Source organism: Sycon ciliatum, chromosome 2 (genome assembly GCF_964019385.1).
Source record: "Sycon ciliatum chromosome 2, ocSycCili1.1, whole genome shotgun sequence".
Lineage (NCBI taxonomy): Eukaryota > Metazoa > Porifera > Calcarea > Leucosolenida > Sycettidae > Sycon > Sycon ciliatum.
This window is the reverse complement of record NC_088644.1, coordinates 47,879,038-47,897,176: the sequence shown is the minus strand read 5'-3', so window position 1 is coordinate 47,897,176 and position 18,139 is coordinate 47,879,038. Positions and strand designations below refer to the sequence as shown.

General features: G+C 49.4%; 1 protein-coding gene across 3 annotated transcripts; it reads right to left on the bottom strand.

Moving 5' to 3' along the window:
* Nucleotides 1–3,926: 3,926 nt before the first annotated feature.
* On the bottom strand, nucleotides 3,927–17,980 carry LOC135810280 (receptor-interacting serine/threonine-protein kinase 4-like). Of its 3 annotated transcripts, none has more exons than XM_065323762.1 (8): nucleotides 17,637–17,980; nucleotides 14,920–15,092; nucleotides 14,139–14,261; nucleotides 13,611–13,712; nucleotides 13,071–13,184; nucleotides 8,855–8,938; nucleotides 4,897–4,937; nucleotides 3,927–4,611 (listed from the first exon to the last, which is right to left on the bottom strand). In XM_065323762.1, exons 1-7 carry the CDS (start codon nucleotides 17,803–17,805, stop codon nucleotides 4,902–4,904), a joined length of 801 nt encoding a protein of 266 aa, XP_065179834.1. In that variant the 5' UTR covers nucleotides 17,806–17,980; the 3' UTR covers nucleotides 3,927–4,611; nucleotides 4,897–4,901. The 3 variants fall into 3 exon arrangements, with proteins under 3 accessions (XP_065179834.1, XP_065179833.1, XP_065179835.1); XM_065323761.1 differs by having other exon boundaries at nucleotides 4,897–4,952; nucleotides 17,637–17,969; XM_065323763.1 differs by lacking the exon at nucleotides 17,637–17,980 and adding an exon at nucleotides 15,902–16,254 and having other exon boundaries at nucleotides 4,897–4,952.
* Between the last annotated feature and the right edge of the window lie 159 nt (nucleotides 17,981–18,139).

The following is an 18,139-nucleotide window of genomic DNA, read 5'->3' as shown; positions in this document are numbered from 1 at the left end:
CTCGTGCAGGGAGTGTGAACTCCCAACGCATTGGCGTACGTCCAAGGTTGTGGTGCATCAGGGACATGATCCTGTGCCTCCTTGTTCACACTGCCTTCTGGTTGCTGTTTTGCTGGTGTTGGTAGCGCTGCCACTTCTTGGTTTTCCTGCCCCTGCCCAAGTGGTTCTTGGGGTGGTCCAAGCTCGCTTGTTGACGTTGCAGCTCCCGGACTGGGCTTGGTGCCCTGCTGCGAGATCGCCCTGCAATCCCTCGCCACGTGGCCGGGGGTGCTACATTTCCAGCACGTGGGGGTCTGCCCTTTGTGCCAAACTCGCAGTTTGTACCGGCCTACGGTAATAGAGCTGCGGACAGCGATTGTGGGTACCATGGTGTAGTATACGATACCTGTACTGAAGGTGCAGCCCTCAACCGTCTTTTTGCTACAGTCCAATATAGCTGTGTGTCACGTGTACCTGCTTGACAGACATGTTTACAACACAATCGCTCGGAGGGGAAATTTGTATGTGTGTGTGTGTGTGTGTGTGTGTGTGTGTGTGTGTGTGTGTGTGTGTGTGTGTGTGTGTGCATGGTTGGAGCAGAGAGCTAGCACTGTGGAGCGTGGCAAATTTAGTGGTAAGCACGTTTGGTCCGCCATCCGAGACATTCAACGGTGCTATTCAGGACTCCGATCCGTCACCATCCATCCGGTCCGTAATGCTGAGGGCATAGTTTGCACGTCTTTGGAGGAGCAGGAAGACTGCTGGTCCACTCACTTCTCGAACTTGCTCAATGTCCCCAGTACCTTCAATGCCTCCACCGTTGCTAACATCCCTCAACGTGAGCCTGACGAGTCTCTGGCAGTCACACCAACAATGGAAGACCTTGTCGTCGCCATCAGACACCTTGCAAATGGCAAAGCTGGAGGTTCCTCGCGTATAGTCCCCGAGCTTGTGAAAGCAGGTGGCCATGATTCCCTGGACGCATTGCTGGATCTCGTCCAACTTGCTTGGACGACGGCCACTGTTCCGCAGGAATGGCGCGATGCCGAGTTGGTTCCTGTTCCCAAGAAGGGCGACCTGTCCAAATGTGATAATTGGCGGGGTATTGCCCTTCTTGATGTTGTTGGCAAGGTGTGTGGCCGCATGATTCAAGATCGCCTGCAGTTGTTGGCTGAGTCGGAACTCCCAGAGTCCCAGAGCGGCTTTCGGCCAGGCAGGGGCTGTGTTGATGCCATCTTCTCGCTCCGCCAGCTAATCGAGAAAGCATACGAACATCGTCAGCAGCTCTTCTGTGTGTTTGTGGATTTGAAAAAGGCGTACGATTCTGTACCACGCGCTGCTCTCTGGGTGGCCTTGGGCCGACTTGGGGTCCCGCAACAGCTAGTGGCCCTGATTAAGGCTTTCCACACCTCTACCTCTGCCTCGGTCCGAGTTGGCAACTCCACCTCTGATGAGTTCCCTGTGGTTAATGGTCTCCGACAAGGATGTGTCATGGCACCCGTTCTCTTTAACCTGTACTTCGGGGCGGTTGTTGAGACATGGCGTGCCCGGCTAAAGGATGCAGGTCGTAGTCACTCTGTCAGCATCCAGTTTTCCATCGATGGCCAACTCTACCCCCGCTCATCATCGCGCAGGGCTGGCGAGTCACTGTCTGTTAGTGACCTGGAGTATGCTGATGATGCCGTTCTCGTGTCTGAATGCCGTAGTGATGCTGAGTTTGGTGTGGAGCTCTTCTGTAGTGTTGCCCGAGAATTTGGACTAACTGTGAGCATCACCAAGACGAAGATCATGACGGCGGGCCATGGGGTCTCTGCTGAAGACTCGGCTGACATCGTTCTCCCCCTTGGCACTATCGAAGCCGTGCCGAAGTTCACCTACCTAGGATCCATAGTGACCCCTGACAGTCGTTCTTCATCCGACATCAAGCGCCGTATTGCCGAAGCCTCAAAGGCCTTCGGAGCCCTCCAGAAGGTATTCACTGACAGATCTCTGTCCCTCTCTAGTAAACGCCACCTGTACATGGCCTGCGTTTCCTCAATATTACTGTATGGCGGAGAGTGTTGGACCCCACTCCAACGGGATATCAGAAGTTTGGATAAATTCCACCATCAATGCATCCGGACTGTCCTCAGCATCACCAAGCCTCGTCAGTGGTCCGAGCGGCTGTCATCCACAGACCTGCGGAACCGTTGGGGAGACCCAGTACTGATGTCTACACGCCTCCGCAATCGGCGTCTGGAATGGACTGGGCACGTTGCGCGTATGGATGAGGATCGCACCCCCCTCCAACTCCTCTTTGGGTGGCTACCTGTGCCTCGGCCGTTTTGTGGTCCCCGGCGACGGTGGAAAGACACGGTGATGACCGACCTCAAGGTTGCACTGCAACAGCCATCTCAGTGGTTCATCCTTGCTCAGGACCGCCAACAGTGGAGGGAAGTACGGGTTGCCCCTCAGTCGAGCTCCACCATGCCCAAGTCTGTGCATTGCGCAGTGTGTGACCGGAACTTCTCACGGGTCTCAGATAGAACGCGGCACAAGTGCACCACTCAGAGACGGCTTCCCATCCAGCTCCAGTGTGGATCAGTGCAATGCCAGAACTGCCAGAGGTGGTTCCGCAGCAAGGGTGGCTACTCTGTTCATCGATGCCAGCCTGTCACGAGTTCTCCTACACCAACAGTCAGTCTGTCTGTGCCACTTTCAGCTTGTTGCCAGCAGCACTGCCCAACATGTCAGCGATGCTTCCGTTCTGCGGCCGGGTTCAAGCGTCACAACTGCAATCGTGGTGCGAGACCATCTGCTGCTGAGAGATCAGCTCTGCCCCTCAGCTGCCCACGTTGTAAACGCAATTTCCGCCGGCAGCAGGACCTAGCCAGACATTCGCGGTCCTGCTTGTGATCCGTGTCCCGTTTTCTGGTCCCCTTTCCATAGGGGTGACACTTGCCCCTCTGGGCAGTCATGCTGCTAGTAGTAGTAGTAGTGTGTTTGTGTGTATGTGTGTGTGTGTGTGTATGTGTGTATATGTGTATGTATGTGTGTGTGTGTGTGTGTATGTGTGTGTGTATGTGTGTGTGTGTATGTGTGTGTATGTGTGTGTGTGTATGTGTGTGTGTGTGTGTGTGTGTGTGTGTGTGTGTGTGTGTGTGTCGATTGGAAATAGCTGCACATGCAGGTTCGATTCCAGACGATTATGGTCGCACACGTCTTTCTTCTCTTTTTCAGACTCCTCCTGACTATTCTTTCATTCTCCTGGGTGGTTACCAACAGCCAGTGCATGCCGGAGTATGTGGTGTGATATGTATGCGGGAAAAAAATGAAAAAGACCAAAAAGTAGGGATTCACTGGCCAGAAAAACCCACTTCATAGCTGTGTGGTGTAGACCAGGCTGAATAGTGGTGGTCTCTTCAGCCTTGCAAGCTGTTGAATAGTGCAATCCCAGCACAAGCTGCTATGGCTTCTGCTGTAGCATCGCTATCATCGCCTCCGGCGATGGGCGTCAAACGGTCAAATGGTGTGTGTGTGTGTGTGTGTGTGTGTGTGTTTGTGTGTGTGTGTGTGTGTGTGTGTTAGTGTGTATGTGTGTGTGTGCGTGTGTGTGTGTGTGTGTGTGTGTGTGTGTGTGTGTGTGTGTTGACGCAATGTGATTTCTGCCCAGTGCTAGGGATTCACTGGCCAGAAAATGTCACTCCAAATAGCTGTATGGTGTAGACCAGGCTGAATAGTGACGGTCAATTCTTCAGCCTTGCAAGCTGTTGAATGGTGTAATCCCAGCACAAGTTGCTATGGCTTCTGCCGTAGCATTGCTATCATCGCCTCCGGCAATGGGCGTCAAAGGTCAAAGGTGTGTGTGTGTGTGTGTGAACAGGTAGCTGGATTCGTCCGACACAGTGAGCCGATTTCATATCGGAGTCAGTGTGGGATACAGACCGAAACATTGGCCTAGTTTGAAGCAAGTTTTAGAAAACCTAACCTTGCTGTTTCCCACGGGGTCCATCTTATCACAGGCTCCAATACATTTACATGTATGTGCAGATAATAAAATACAAAAAGCAGAGCCAGTGACAAAGTCAGTAATGTACCATAGGAAGGGGTAATTAGAAGTACACAACGGCTAGTCAACCTAAAGTCAAATCATTCCAATATTAGTCACATCCAACACACCTACAGGTACATGGAAAGGAAACCAGAGCAAGCGGAGAATGTCTTGAAGAAGAAAATGAAGTAAATGAACTTAAATCACATTGTAAACAGGCATAGAACACCAATCAGCCACTTGTATGCAGTTTATACACCAGGTGAGAGCAATAATCAGAATTATTCATGAAATTTAGTTGTAAAGAGTATGCCAAATAAGATGTATGTAATGTATTCAGCAGACAATGTGTAATGTAAGAAAAAATCAATCAGCTGGTAGTTTACTGCCTACGTCCAGCAATTTACCAAGAATGTACCGTGTAATTATTATACACATACGCTAGAATTGACAACACGCGGTAGAATTGACTACACACGGGAAAATTGACAACACGCGGTAGAAAATGGCGACTTGTTCACACATGTATAACCAGGTGACGTGTCTGTGTAAATTAGGGTCCTCATCTGGCTACGTTTCAACTTTCCGAGTCAGCATGGCAACTGTTTTACAAAGCAAAATCACAAGAGAAGAGAACGCACACTCATTCAATCAGTTTAATTCAGTACTCCAAGAGGTGAGATGTACAACAAATATCAGCCTATTGTGCTAAAACAATATTGATCACAAGACTGAGAAATCCACCATTACGGTAACGATGGCAACAGGCAGGATTACAATTCGGGTGGGGGGGGGGGGGGGGAGTGGGAGGCATAAGATGGCTTCAGAATTTCTGGTTATTTTTTCCGTCAAGGACAAGCAGTATGACTTGTCATTTTCGCACTTACCAGTGTCAGTTTGAACGTGTGTTTAGCTTTTTCTTCTTTGCCTGGCCATAGATTACCTGAACAAAAAAAAACAAGAAAATAGTCAATTCAGTTACATGTAGTTTACAGGATAGACACAAACACACACACACACACACACACACACACGTGCACATCCCCCCCCCCCACCCCCCACACACACACACGTGCACATCCCCCCCCCCCCTACACACAACACGTGCACACCCCCCCCCCCCCCCCACCTCCACACACACATGCATCCCCCCCCACACACACACGTCCCCCCCCCCACACACACACGTGCACCCCCCCCCTACATACACACGTGCCACCCCCCCCCCCCTCCCCACACACACACGTGCCACCCCTCCCCCACACACACACGTGCACCCCCCCCCCCTCACACACACTCGCACACACCCCCCCCCCTCACACACACTTCCACCCCCCCTCACCCCCCCCCCCCACACACACACGTGCACCTCCCCCCCCCCCCCCCCCCCCACATACACACGTGCACCCCCCCCCCCCACACACACACACGTGCCACCCCCTCTACATACACACGCGCCACCCCCCCCCTAGGGCTTGGCGGATAATGCCGGCAGAAAAATTGGCAGAATTCGGTACTTTTTCTGGTAAGTTTCATGCATGTTTGGTATGTGGATAAAGAAATGGAGCAGAATTCGAGGAATTGCCCGCCATAAGGTTTGTATGGTTCTGCCAATTTCGGTGCAAAAAAAGCAGAATCTGCCACCTTTTCGAGCATTATCCGCCAAGGCCTACCCCCCCCCCTCCCCACACACACACGTGCCACTCCCCTCCCCCACACGCACACGTGCACCCCCCCCCCCCCCACACACACACTTGCACCCCCCCCCCTCACACACACTTGCACCCCCCCCCCACACACACACGTGCACCTCACTCCCCCCCCCCCCCACACACACACGTGCCACCCCTCTCCCCCACCCACACACGTGCACCCCCCCCCCCACACACACACACACGTGCACCCCCCCCCCCCCCCACACACACACACGTGCACCACCCCCCCCCCCCCACACACACACACGTGCACCCCCCCCCTCACACGCACGCACCCACGCACGCACGCACACGCACACACACACACACACACACACACACACACACACATGCACACACAGACCGCTGACAAAGACACCTACAGAGATGCAGTGTAGATGCAGGTTCTGGTTTCAAATGATTTCTCAGATAAGGGAAAAAAATGGAAGTTTCCGGTGTAGAAACTGCTGTTATCACCCACCCTCACAGCCTTACAACATACATGTACACCTCTGACCACCACCAGTGTGTGTAGGTCTGCAATGGGTAGAGGTTTGATTAGGTAACAGGTTCAGGTACTTTCATCTGAGTAGCAAGTATACCCGGTTAAAGGGGAAGTTAAGGCAAAAATTAAAATTTCACCAGTTGTAGTCTTCGGGGTGCTGAGTCGAATGGTCGTGGTCCGAGGAAGCTGAGACGCTCCCTTCCTACTTGAATCCCAATCGAACTCGCGCACTTCCACCGAAACTGGGTGACTGCGCCCTACTAGATGGGGATTTGTATGCAAAATGTCACTAAAAGCGCCATTTCGTTCTTATTAAAGCACGGATGACCGCGATTGGCCCATATGTTGTAGTCTTTTGGACGCTGAGTCGACTGGTTTTGGTCCAAAAAGGCTGCGATGCAGCGTTCCTCCTTTATTCCCAATCGAACATGGTTGAACAAGCGGTCACGTGCTCCTGCGTACGCCAGTCACCTGGTCACCGTGCCTGCAGGGTACAACTTACTAGCCTGTTTGACCTTTTTTGGGTGCAGTCCTGTCACTCGAGTTGAACCCGAGTTGAACCTTGGTGTGAAAGTTGTCACCTGCTGGCGTGGTGACCAGGTGATTTGGGCACCCAGGACCACGTGACCGCTTCTTCAACCATGTTCGATTGGGAATAAAGGAGGAACGCTGCATCGCAGCCTTTTCGGACCAAAACCAGTCGACTCAGCGTCCCAAAGACTACAACATATGGGCCAATCGCGGTCATCCGTGCTTTTATAAGAACGAAATGGCGCTTTTAGTGACATTTTGCATACAAATCCCCATCTAGTAGGGCGCAGTCACCCAGTTTCGGTGGAAGTGCGCGAGTTCGATTGGGATTCAAGTAGGAAGGGAGCGTCTCAGCTTCCTCGGACCAAGACCATTCGACTCAGCACCCCGAAGACTACAACTGGTGAAATTTTAATTTTTGCCTTAACTTCCCCTTTAATAGAGGCTCCGCACGGCGTGCAACGTGACAAGGCCCCATAATCTAAACACCCCCCACAGGTCCCCCCACACCATCACACCTCAACCCCCTTACGCCATCACAGCCCCCATCCCTACAACCATCACACCATCTCAGCCCCCACCACTACAACCCTCACACCATCCCAGCCCCCCCCCCCCCTACGTATCCTCACAGTACCTCCCCCCCCCCCCACCTGCGCCTACCCATCCTCACAGCCCCCCCCCCACCTGCCCCTACACATCCTACCAGCCCCCCCCCCCCCGCCTCTTTCCCCTACACATCCTCACAGACCCCCTCCCCTACACATCCTCACAGCCCCCCCCCCCCCTGCGCCTACCCATCCTCACAGCCCCCCCCCCCCCTAGCATCATACACATCCTCACAGCCTCCCCCCCCCCCACCTGCCCCTACACATCCTACCAGCCCCCCCCCTTCCCCTACACATCCTCACAGCCCCCCTCCCCTACACATCCTCACAGCCCCCCTCCCCCTGCCCCTACACATCCTCACAGCCCCCCCTCCCCTACACATCCTCACAGCCCCCCCCCCCTCCCCCTACACATCCTCACAGCCCCCCCCCCCCTCCCTCCCCTACACATCCTCACAGCCCCCCCCCTCCCCTAAACATAACTAAATATACGTTTCCCCGTAATCCCCAGTTATCTACCCCCCCCCCCCCGCGTATTTTCTGTAATCTTTTGTTTTTGTGGAGCGCTTGGGTTGCAATGAAGCCGAGACCCTATGGTCGGTCAAGCTGCCCCTGCCTCTCCCCCACTCCTGCCATTCCATATGTCTCATCTCTGCCTTGCTGCTTTGTGCCATCAAATGGTGTGTGGTTTTTTGTAAAGAAAAAAAAAAAAAAAAAAACATCCTCACAGCCCCCCCCCCCCTCCCCTACACATCCTCACAGCCCCCTCCCCCTGCCCCTACACATCCTCACAGCCCCCCCTGCCCCTACACATCCCCACAGTAACCAGTTCTCCCCACAGCCATTGCGTGTCTGCCAAAACTGGATACCCTTACCGCACGGCAGGGACAATCCCCAGACCAGTCACGTATTTGCCAGCCCTGTGAGCTGCCATGGTCTTTTTGATCACAGTTACAATGGGTGCCCTTCTGTGGCATGGGCATTTGGGCACACTTTGGGTATACATCACAGGTTGACAAGGACCTTGCGGGGATTTCTTCCGTTTCGCAAGTCCATTGTACTAAAAATCACTCCTACATCGGCAATACGGAATTATTTCAGCAAAAGTAGGGAAGTCTCACGCGAGCCGTGAATTTGTTTACATTAACATAGAAGCATGGCAGGCGCAAGCTGAGTAATGAATATCCTTGCAAAGCGAGTGCTTGCCATGTTACGACTTCAGACATCACAAAACATCCTGTCCTGGGTACAAGTCACACCTATCTTGCAGTACAAATTCAGGCAGCGACGTGCAGTGTGTGTCGAAACCGGCAACACACGTCAGCACACGTAGCACGCAAAACACTGACGAGTACAGAAAATCAAAAACCCGAGTACGCAAAACAGACCCAGTTGGTTGGCAAATCTGGTTGAATGACAGTCGATGATTCAGCCATACTCCACCATTACACACTCCACACACTACATACATATTTACTCACTCATGAACTACAAAATAAACACATACCTTGTCAGCTGCATGCTGTGTGAGAAGCTGCACACATTCATCATGACCACGTAGCTTTGCTAGGTCCAATGCTGTGTCACCATTCTGAGTAGCACAAGAACACATCACAAGCAAAACAACAACAGACATACTCATTCAAAAAACGAAGAAATTTACAATCTCACGAAAATGAACAATGCAGCACAACAAGCACATTATCGAAGATGAGAACTAGCCAATGACCTCTTGAAATAACTCACATGACAAACAACATCTTCCTCGTTGACATCCATGCCCAAGAACTGTATTCAAGCATTTCAATTCACTTGACTCTTCGAAAATTTTCAAAAATTCTTCAGCAGATAGATAGAGAGAGAGATAGAGAGATAGAGATAGAGAGATAGAGAGATAGAGAGATAGAGAGATAGAGAGATAGAGAGATAGAGAGATAGAGAGATAGAGAGAGAGAGAGAGAGAGAGAGAGAGAGAGAGAGAGAGAGAGAGAGAGAGAGAGGAGAGAGAGAGAGAGAGTAAGTTACATTTATAAAGACAGGTAAGTCTAACAAATGAGGACTGAGACCTCTACAACAGGGTTTTTACGCCTGAAAGCAGGTGCATGATTTAACAAGCAGGTTGTCAGTCTAGATTTTATGCGCAGATGGAGAAAAAGCGCAGAATTTTTGTAATGAGATAAAAAGCAGAAATAATAAGAAATAATAAGAAAAGATGAAATGAAAGCCTGCTCACAACCCCGCCCAGCCTTGCGAACTGGGTATGGTGGATTAAGAACCCGGTTCAACGCTCGAGCAAGCGCTCTCCACTCAAGGTGTTCACAGCAACTGATAGGAACTCATATGGGGAAATTATAGAAAAGAAATAATAAGATAAAGAGAATAAATTTCAACGCACCTCAATAAACGGAGCCCCACATACAGTACCTCAGAAAAGTGGATCTTCCGACCAGTGTTTTTGTTGACGCCGCAACCAGATGATGTAGCTGCTTCGCAGAGACGTCTTACTGCACAAATTACAAATAAATTTTATTCTTCGATTAGAAAATCCAAGCGCTTTCAGAGCCCTCCGAAGAGAGTCCGGGATGAAACCACGCACACCTACCTCAACCGAAAAAGAAACGACCTGCCACCCGTTTGCTCGGCATTGATCGGCCAGATCCGCATACCGCCTGTCCTTCCGCGAGTTACTGACACTGAATCTGTCCTCAGCACAAACTGTCAACTCCATCCAGAATACAATCCTACGACTCGTAGAGTACAGAACTATATCTGGTCTTAGGGTGGTAAGTGCAACACAGCTAGGGAAAGAAATCTTTGCACTAACTGAGTCGACAAGAAGTTTCCAGTCTGAGGCCGCTGACAGGAGATCAGTCGTAACCAACTTTCGTCTGGGCTGAACGCGAACTGGCTTCTCTCCCGCCTTGCAAAACGAGATGAAGTCAAGCTCATTTGAATTTTCGGTTTGTACGGTGTTTGCAGCAGTGCGGATTCGAATCTCCTCACGCATGTTCCTGACGATGACCCCGAGTACGTTGTCGTGCCTCCAGGTGTAACGTCCCTGGTCCAGCGCTACGCGACAAGCGCCAAGCACGTGGCGCGTAGTACAGGCCCAGGTACGGCACAAACTACAGTACGGATCCACTACGGTGTTTCCCCAACGGCGTAGGTTCGTCGGAGAAGGTAGCACGTCGAGGGTTGATGCGAGAAGAAATTTCAAATCCTTACCAGTACCACCGTACAAAAGGGATTTCCACGAGAGGTCCTGCCACATCACCGATGTCCACTCCAACCACTTGCCTTGCACCTGAAGAGTCTTCAGCCTCAAAATCTGCTCCTGCGCGTTGATCTCCTCAAATGTTTGAAGGAGATCCTTCCTCGGGGGTTTGGAATGCTGCTTCGGAGCACGAGCACCCAACCCTGCACGATGACTTGAAGATGACGGTGGACGGAGAGTCCCTGAACCTACTGATGCCTCTGCACACTCCAGCTCTATTGTCGCCGCATATCGCTTTGTCAGCTTCGCATCCTTACTCCGACGCAGAGTGTACAGCGCCCTCATGCGCGCGTCCCCACTCGATCGAAGAATGTGCCATTTGATGGACTGGCACTTTTTCCACACCGTAGGAAGGTAGTGGAGGCGTAAGCCAAAGCGTTTGCGACTGCCAATAAAAAGAATGGCAGAGTTTGCGCATCGAGGTAGGCCTGACCATTTCTTCAGAAATGGTAAACACATAAAGTGCAGTTCACGTACAAAACCTTGTGTGAGTTCAAGAACCTGGAAAGACCAAGAAAGCTTGGGCACTACAAGATGGTGGTAAAGCCATAGCTTGTGGTGGTCTTGAAGCCAAGAGCCATCTACTTTTTGCATGAGAGATACAGTGAGTTGACGGATGTCTTCCCGCTGGGTCTGCTCAGAGCAATCAGCATGCAGCCTTCGCCCCAGGAACTTGAACTCTGCAGTGTCAATGAAAGCGATCTTCCTCCCTGACATTGTCAGGCAGGGATCGTAAGGTTTGTACCGGCCATCTACAAGCTTTGCTGCACTGCTTTTGCATTTGTGCGGCGCCGCCTGCATACATTGGGTCCACGAGAGAAAGTCCTCCGTGACCGCAATGCGTTTTTGACAACCTGCACTAGATTTGCTATAGAGGCCTAAGTCATCAGCAAAAGCTGTTTGAGACACTTGCAAAGGGGCAGATTTAAAATCATAGGAGAGGCAACTTAATTCAGGGGCTGCAAGTGAGTCCAGCAGAAGCTGGAAACAAATATTGAAAAGGACCGGGGACAAGGGGCACCCCTGGAAAACACCAATGTTGTAATTAAAGGTGGGTGTGTGCGGTTGTACGACGAAAGCGCAAAGACTGTCGTAGTAGGAAAAAATTAATTTCCTGAATTGCAAAGGAAGGCTGTAGTGGGTTAGAGCATACTGTATCAGATTGTGGCGCACTGAACCAAATGCATTCTTCAAATCTATCCACGCAATGCAAATTTGGCGTTTTGCCGTCTTTGCATCACGCATCGCCTCATAACAAAGTGATGTATGCTCTAAGCACCCAGCCTTTGCAGGCATAAATCCTTTCTGGTTGTCACCATCGAAGAACTTATTGCCTAGCATATGTTTCAAGAGGCGCTTTGCAACTAAGGTGAAAAAGATCTTCCCGGACGTGTTCGCTAGAGCAATCGGTCGGAATTTCGAAGGATCATCAGACACCTCCCCCTTGGCCAGGAGTGTGATACACGCTACCTGCCACTGCCTTGGAATGATCTTGCTCTCCCAAACCCGCCCAAAGATGGTGAAAAGAATGGATTGAAGGGAGGGACAAAGCTTCCAAACTATGTAAGGTATCTTGTCAGGACCCGGTGCAGAGGTGTTGCGACACTTCTTCAAAACATTCTGAAATTCAGTCCATGTAGGGGTCCCCTCATCGACTGGGTGGGTGCAATCCCGGGGCTTCCCTGCACTGGGGCAGGATTCGTACGAAGTGGCACGATCCTGGTCTGCATATGTGTGTTGGAAGTACTCAAAGCAGGTAGTGTCAGAGAAAGTGGGTTTGACATGGTTGGTTGGTTGAAACAATTTCTTTCCGAAGGCATATGGGTCCTTGAGAAAGGCATCCTGGTCCCTCTTGTTCCGGGATCGATCGTCGTACATCTTTTGTTGTTTCAAAAGACGCTTGATTTGTTTTCCAATTGAAAAATACTCATTTCTGAGCGCTGCAGGTACTTCGTCCGGGTTTTTGATCTTACGAAATTGGCGCTTTAAATCACGCCTGTGAGCCCGGAGTTTTTCCACTGCACGGTTTTTATTTGCATTCTTGTGTTTTGGTGGAGGTGGTGGTGGTTTCTGGTCGAAAAACCAGTGAATGAAGTTCTCTAGTTTGTCCAGAGTCTCTTCGATGTTAGTGTTTTTGAGGTATGAGGTTGGGAAATGTTGAGTGAGATGGATCTTCAACTGAGCGTTTATTGTGTGCCATGCCTTGGTGTTTTTGGCTGACGGTAGCAGTAGGGACTGCCGGACTTCTACCTTGTCCATGTCCCGTTGATTGAGAGAGAGAGAGAGAGAGAGAGAGAGAGAGAGAGAGAGAGAGAGGGAGAGAGAGGGAGAGAGAGAGAGAGAGAGAGAGAGAGAGAGAGAGAGAGAGAGAGAGAGAGAGAGAGAGACAGGACAGGTGAGAAGGACTAGTAGAAACTGTTCACTTCACAACACAAAATCAAATACTTACCCAGTCAAGCAGTGCAGTATCCAAGGTGACACTGTCACTGTCATGTGACAGTATCACCTTGACAACATTGATCTTGTTCATGTAGACTGCCCAGTGCAGTGGAGTAAATCGTCCCTGTAGAGAAAGAGAGAATGTGATGAGTATTGCTATACAGCCATTACACTAACTACTACAACCACACACCGACACAGACCTGGACAACTTGAACAAACACAACAATGCACGTGCACAAATGAACACACATGCAGGACCACAGGCACATGCACAAACATGAAGAATTACAAGTCATTGTGCACACACACACGCACACACACATGCACACAATAACACACGTGAGGCTACAAGATAACACAGGTTGTACAATGAAAGGTCGTTCATGATGAACAGATGTGAGTGCAAACGTAGACACACGTGGGCACAGGACATACGAGTACAAACGATGAACGGATTGTCTTACAGACCTTTACACAGACATGTAAGAACATACAAACTGAGAATTCAGTTGAGACAAGCAGACTCTAGAGTAACACTATTTCTTACCATGCTGGACTGTGTGTTGAGGCAAGCGCCGCGTTCGATGAGCAGTTTTGCTAAACGTGCATTGCCTTTATATGCACAGTGGTGTAAGAGAGTCCAGTTGGCCTGAACACATGCACACACACACACACACACACACACACACACACACACACACACACACACACACGCACACATACACACACATACGCGCACACACACACACATACGCACACACACACACACACACACACACACACACACACACACATACACGCACACATACGCACACAAACACATACACATACACGCACACATACACACACACAAACACACACACACACATACACGCACACACACCACACACATACACACACACACACACAAACACACAGATGAATATGCCGTACATGTTCACAGGCCAAACACACCAACATGGAAACAGACGTACACACAGAGACACCAGCAAAGACGTACACATGGCAGTGAACCAGCACAGTATACTGAACACAGACAATGTCTCTTGTCACAATCCAAAACACAACAACTTACTTTGGTCTTATCTTCTTCATTGACATCAACTGTCTTGAAGTGAAGAATATAGTCGACAAGACCTTGCATCATTTCATCACCCAAATGTTCACCACAATGGCAGAGAACAAGTATCATCGTGACCTATGTGATATACAAAACAGAAGAAACAATTTGACAATTACAACAATGACAGCAACAATACTCTCAGTACAATGCCATTAGGAGTTAGGAAACCTACTGATTGACCTCAGAGGTCAAAACCAGTCAAATTGTCGTAACTTTATTCCAGCTTGAGAGAAGCTTGCAGCAATTGCACATCTTGTAAAGTTATGTCACAGAAACAATTTCCACCAGTCATTATCACTTGACAATGGCACAGACAAGAAGACGGCGTGTCACCACTTGAACATGCATACACATACGGGTACGCGAACACACATAAACATACACGTGCACGCACGCATATATGCAGGTAAGCAAATACACGGACGCACATGTAGACACCTCAGATCTCAGACATGCCCATCGCGGAAGCGATGATAGCGAACAGCTATGTTAGACATAGCAACTTGTGCTGGGATTACACCATTCAACAGCTTGCAAGGCTGATGAATGTAGATACACACACACACACACACACACACCACACACATACACACACACACACACACCACACACATACACACACACACACACCACATACATACACACACACACACACACACCACACACACACACAAGCACACACACACACACACACCACACACACACTCACCTACTACATCGACACTCTACTTACTCCTAGTGTGTAGGAAAATGGGATTACCGCACCAAGTGGTGACCATCTAACTCTCTCTGCTCCAATACTCTGCAGGAGATGAAGGACGTTGAACACCAACGCCCAAATCTCATACATCGCTCGCCCTTTCTCAGAAACTGCATCAGCAAATTTCTTCACAGTTTCTTCAAGATCTGTACCGTACAAACAGACACAACATACGAATGACATTTTCACCTCTTCACTATTGTTGACACATGCACAGTTGCACACACACACGTCATGACGTCATAGAGACGTCCCTTATTTGGACAGTGGCAAGTAATGACATTTGTCGCCACCGAGTACAGCGTGGTACAGGTATCCTAGCAACCATCATTCACAAACAAGCGTCACAATAACCGTACATACAGCGATATATGGTTGTCAGTGACTGTAGCTGAAAGAGGTGAAGACGATCAATGAACGACATCACGAGGGTGTCTTCACAACACACTGCAACACATGCAATTTACGTTCTTCAACAAAATTACTGAAACGACCGACAAATGTTACACCTCATTGCTACCACTGCCTACGACAACTATCGACGAAAGAAAACTACTCCACACCTCAACAAAAAACCAATTTAGAAAGAGTAACCACGAAGAAGAAAACGACTGTTAGAAGAAGAAGCTCCAAACCCAATGAACGGAACAATTTCACTTTCACTCTTTGCAAGCAACGGAAAATATCGACGGCCAACTCATGATATTCTAGCAATGCCAATGTCCGTCACAACCAGGAACATTGTCCAATGTCCTGTTCATCAACTCTAACTTCCTTACAAAGAACAAACATGTACTTGATTTACAAGAGGTCAATCAGTAGGTCACTGAATGGCCGTCACGTTGTGACACGAGACTAGGACAGAGACGAAGGTTCACGACAAACGACATTCAAAAACATAGGAGATGAACGACGGCAAAGCGTAGCCATTGGGAAGAAATCTGTTTTTACTCACAGTCTAGGATGGTCGCCTTCCGTCTCGCTTCCATTGATCACAAGAATCACTACGAACCACTCCCACTCGACTAACTGAATTGCTGGAAATATTTCAATTGAAACTTTACACGACGAGGAAGGGCACTGCTGAAGTAAAACATCAACATGCAAATACTCTAGTCCAGTACCTATGGCTGAGTTTCAAAACCTCCTCCCTGATGTTCCTTGGACATGAACAAGACTACTAATGAACTGCAAGGAACGGACGAAAGTCTTGACGAGCAACCAGAAAGTATTCAGCTGCGCGACGGGAAAATGTGAGGGATCAACTGACTGAACCTTTGAACTCTGACCTTTAGTTTGCTAGCTATAGCGTTCTGTTGATGTATGGTAGATCTACATTACAGACAGCAGTAGACTGCTTGATACAAAATGTATTACTGTGGATGACTAATCCGTAATCGGCACTGACTCTTTCTATTCTAGTGCAGTGTTCGCTAGCACTAGCTACACAGCCTAGCCTACGTGCGTACATGTACATACTTGGTAATGGTTACGTCATAGAGAAACGTTACTTTGATACAACATTCAACAAGGACTCTAACGAAGTCTCAGACATCAGAGTCAATAGAGAGGTTCCGGAGTACGATTTTGCGTGCCAAAATCCGTAGAGGCGCTACGGATTTTTTATACGTCGTTTTCGAGCAGTGAAATGTTCCTGAGTACGGAACTTATGTGTTTGCCGTCATTGCCTAGGTTACGATCGCAAACACGTCACATTCCCCCGCTATGCCTTTTTATTTTGAAAATTCGTACCGAAATCAAAACTACCCGCCGAAAATCGATGTTTCTCGTACCAAATTTGTACGCGAAAAATCTTTCTGCACCCGATGACGCGAAATCTCCATACGAAACATGGTCCGTACTCCGTATGAAAGCCAGTCCACACGGATTCTCCGTGCCGAAAAATCGTATGAAGCACGCCTCGAAAAAATCCGTAGAGCCTATACGGATTTTGGCACGGAAAATCGTACCCCGGAACCTCTCTATTGCTGCGTAGCATCTGTGTCTGCGCATAGCACTGGTGAGTAGATATACTGGGGACTAGGCCAGAGACACCACACAACACTCTACAGACCAGAAACAAAGTGCAATTTTGGAATCAACTAATTGATCAGTACAGTGGCCTATGCAATGCACGGCCGGTCGAGATCACGACATGATCACGACATGATCTACTGACCCCAAACACGGTCATACTGTAGCCATGTGCAAGAGTACAGAAATCTCCGTGGTCCAAACCAATCGAGTACAAATGCGACTACCGGTATGTCTACCGCCTACCGGGTCTAGCATACACTCTTCTGGTCGGCGTAAACTGAATCCTATGCCAGAGCGCTTCTATGGCCAAAAGAGTGGTACAATCTGACACTCCGTGACTGCGTGTTATTGGATACTACTTGGAATAGTAGATATCTTTGTCGCTGCATTCTCTTGAATTCTCAATTATGAAAGTGACATAGATCTACCGTACACATCTCACATGCCTACTAGTGTGTGTTCAGACAATATCCAGTAGACTGTGGGAGAGAGAAAGAGCAACACGTCCATTCAGATAAGAAGTGATCTTTTCAACGCAGACAAGGTCAAAACACCACACACACACAGTAACACACACACACACACACACACACACACACACACACACACACACACACAGACGCACGCACTCACGAGAGAGCGCGCGTACGTACCTCGTTGCGATTTTGCTGCAGGCTGAGTTTGAGAGGCGGCAGCAGCGGCGGCGGCAGGTTGTGTTGGTTTCGGGACGGTAGCAGAGGGAAGTCTGGTCACTTCGCGTCCGTCAGAGGACACAACAACATCTTTAGAATGGTACTTCGTGTGGAATTTGGGTGAAGGCATCTTGGCAGTTAAAGGTTTTGTGTTCTTACGAAAAGCAAAGAATCAGTAGTCAGTATAAATTGTACTGCAGAAAATCTAAAACTTATACAAAAACAAAACAGGAGATAAAGGATTGGCGTGACAGTCTAGTAACATAGTAACAGTGCGGGTTGGGTTTTCTTGCCAGTCTCGCTGTGCACGTGTGTGCAGGGGAATATCACACGCACGTTCCCAGCAACACTCAGTCTCACACACTCAGGAAGGCGAAGTGCTACTTCATGGCACTTCGCCGCTCTTGTCTAGGAACTAACTTGATACAGAATGCACACGTTGGAGGTTGTGGAATTCGGAAATT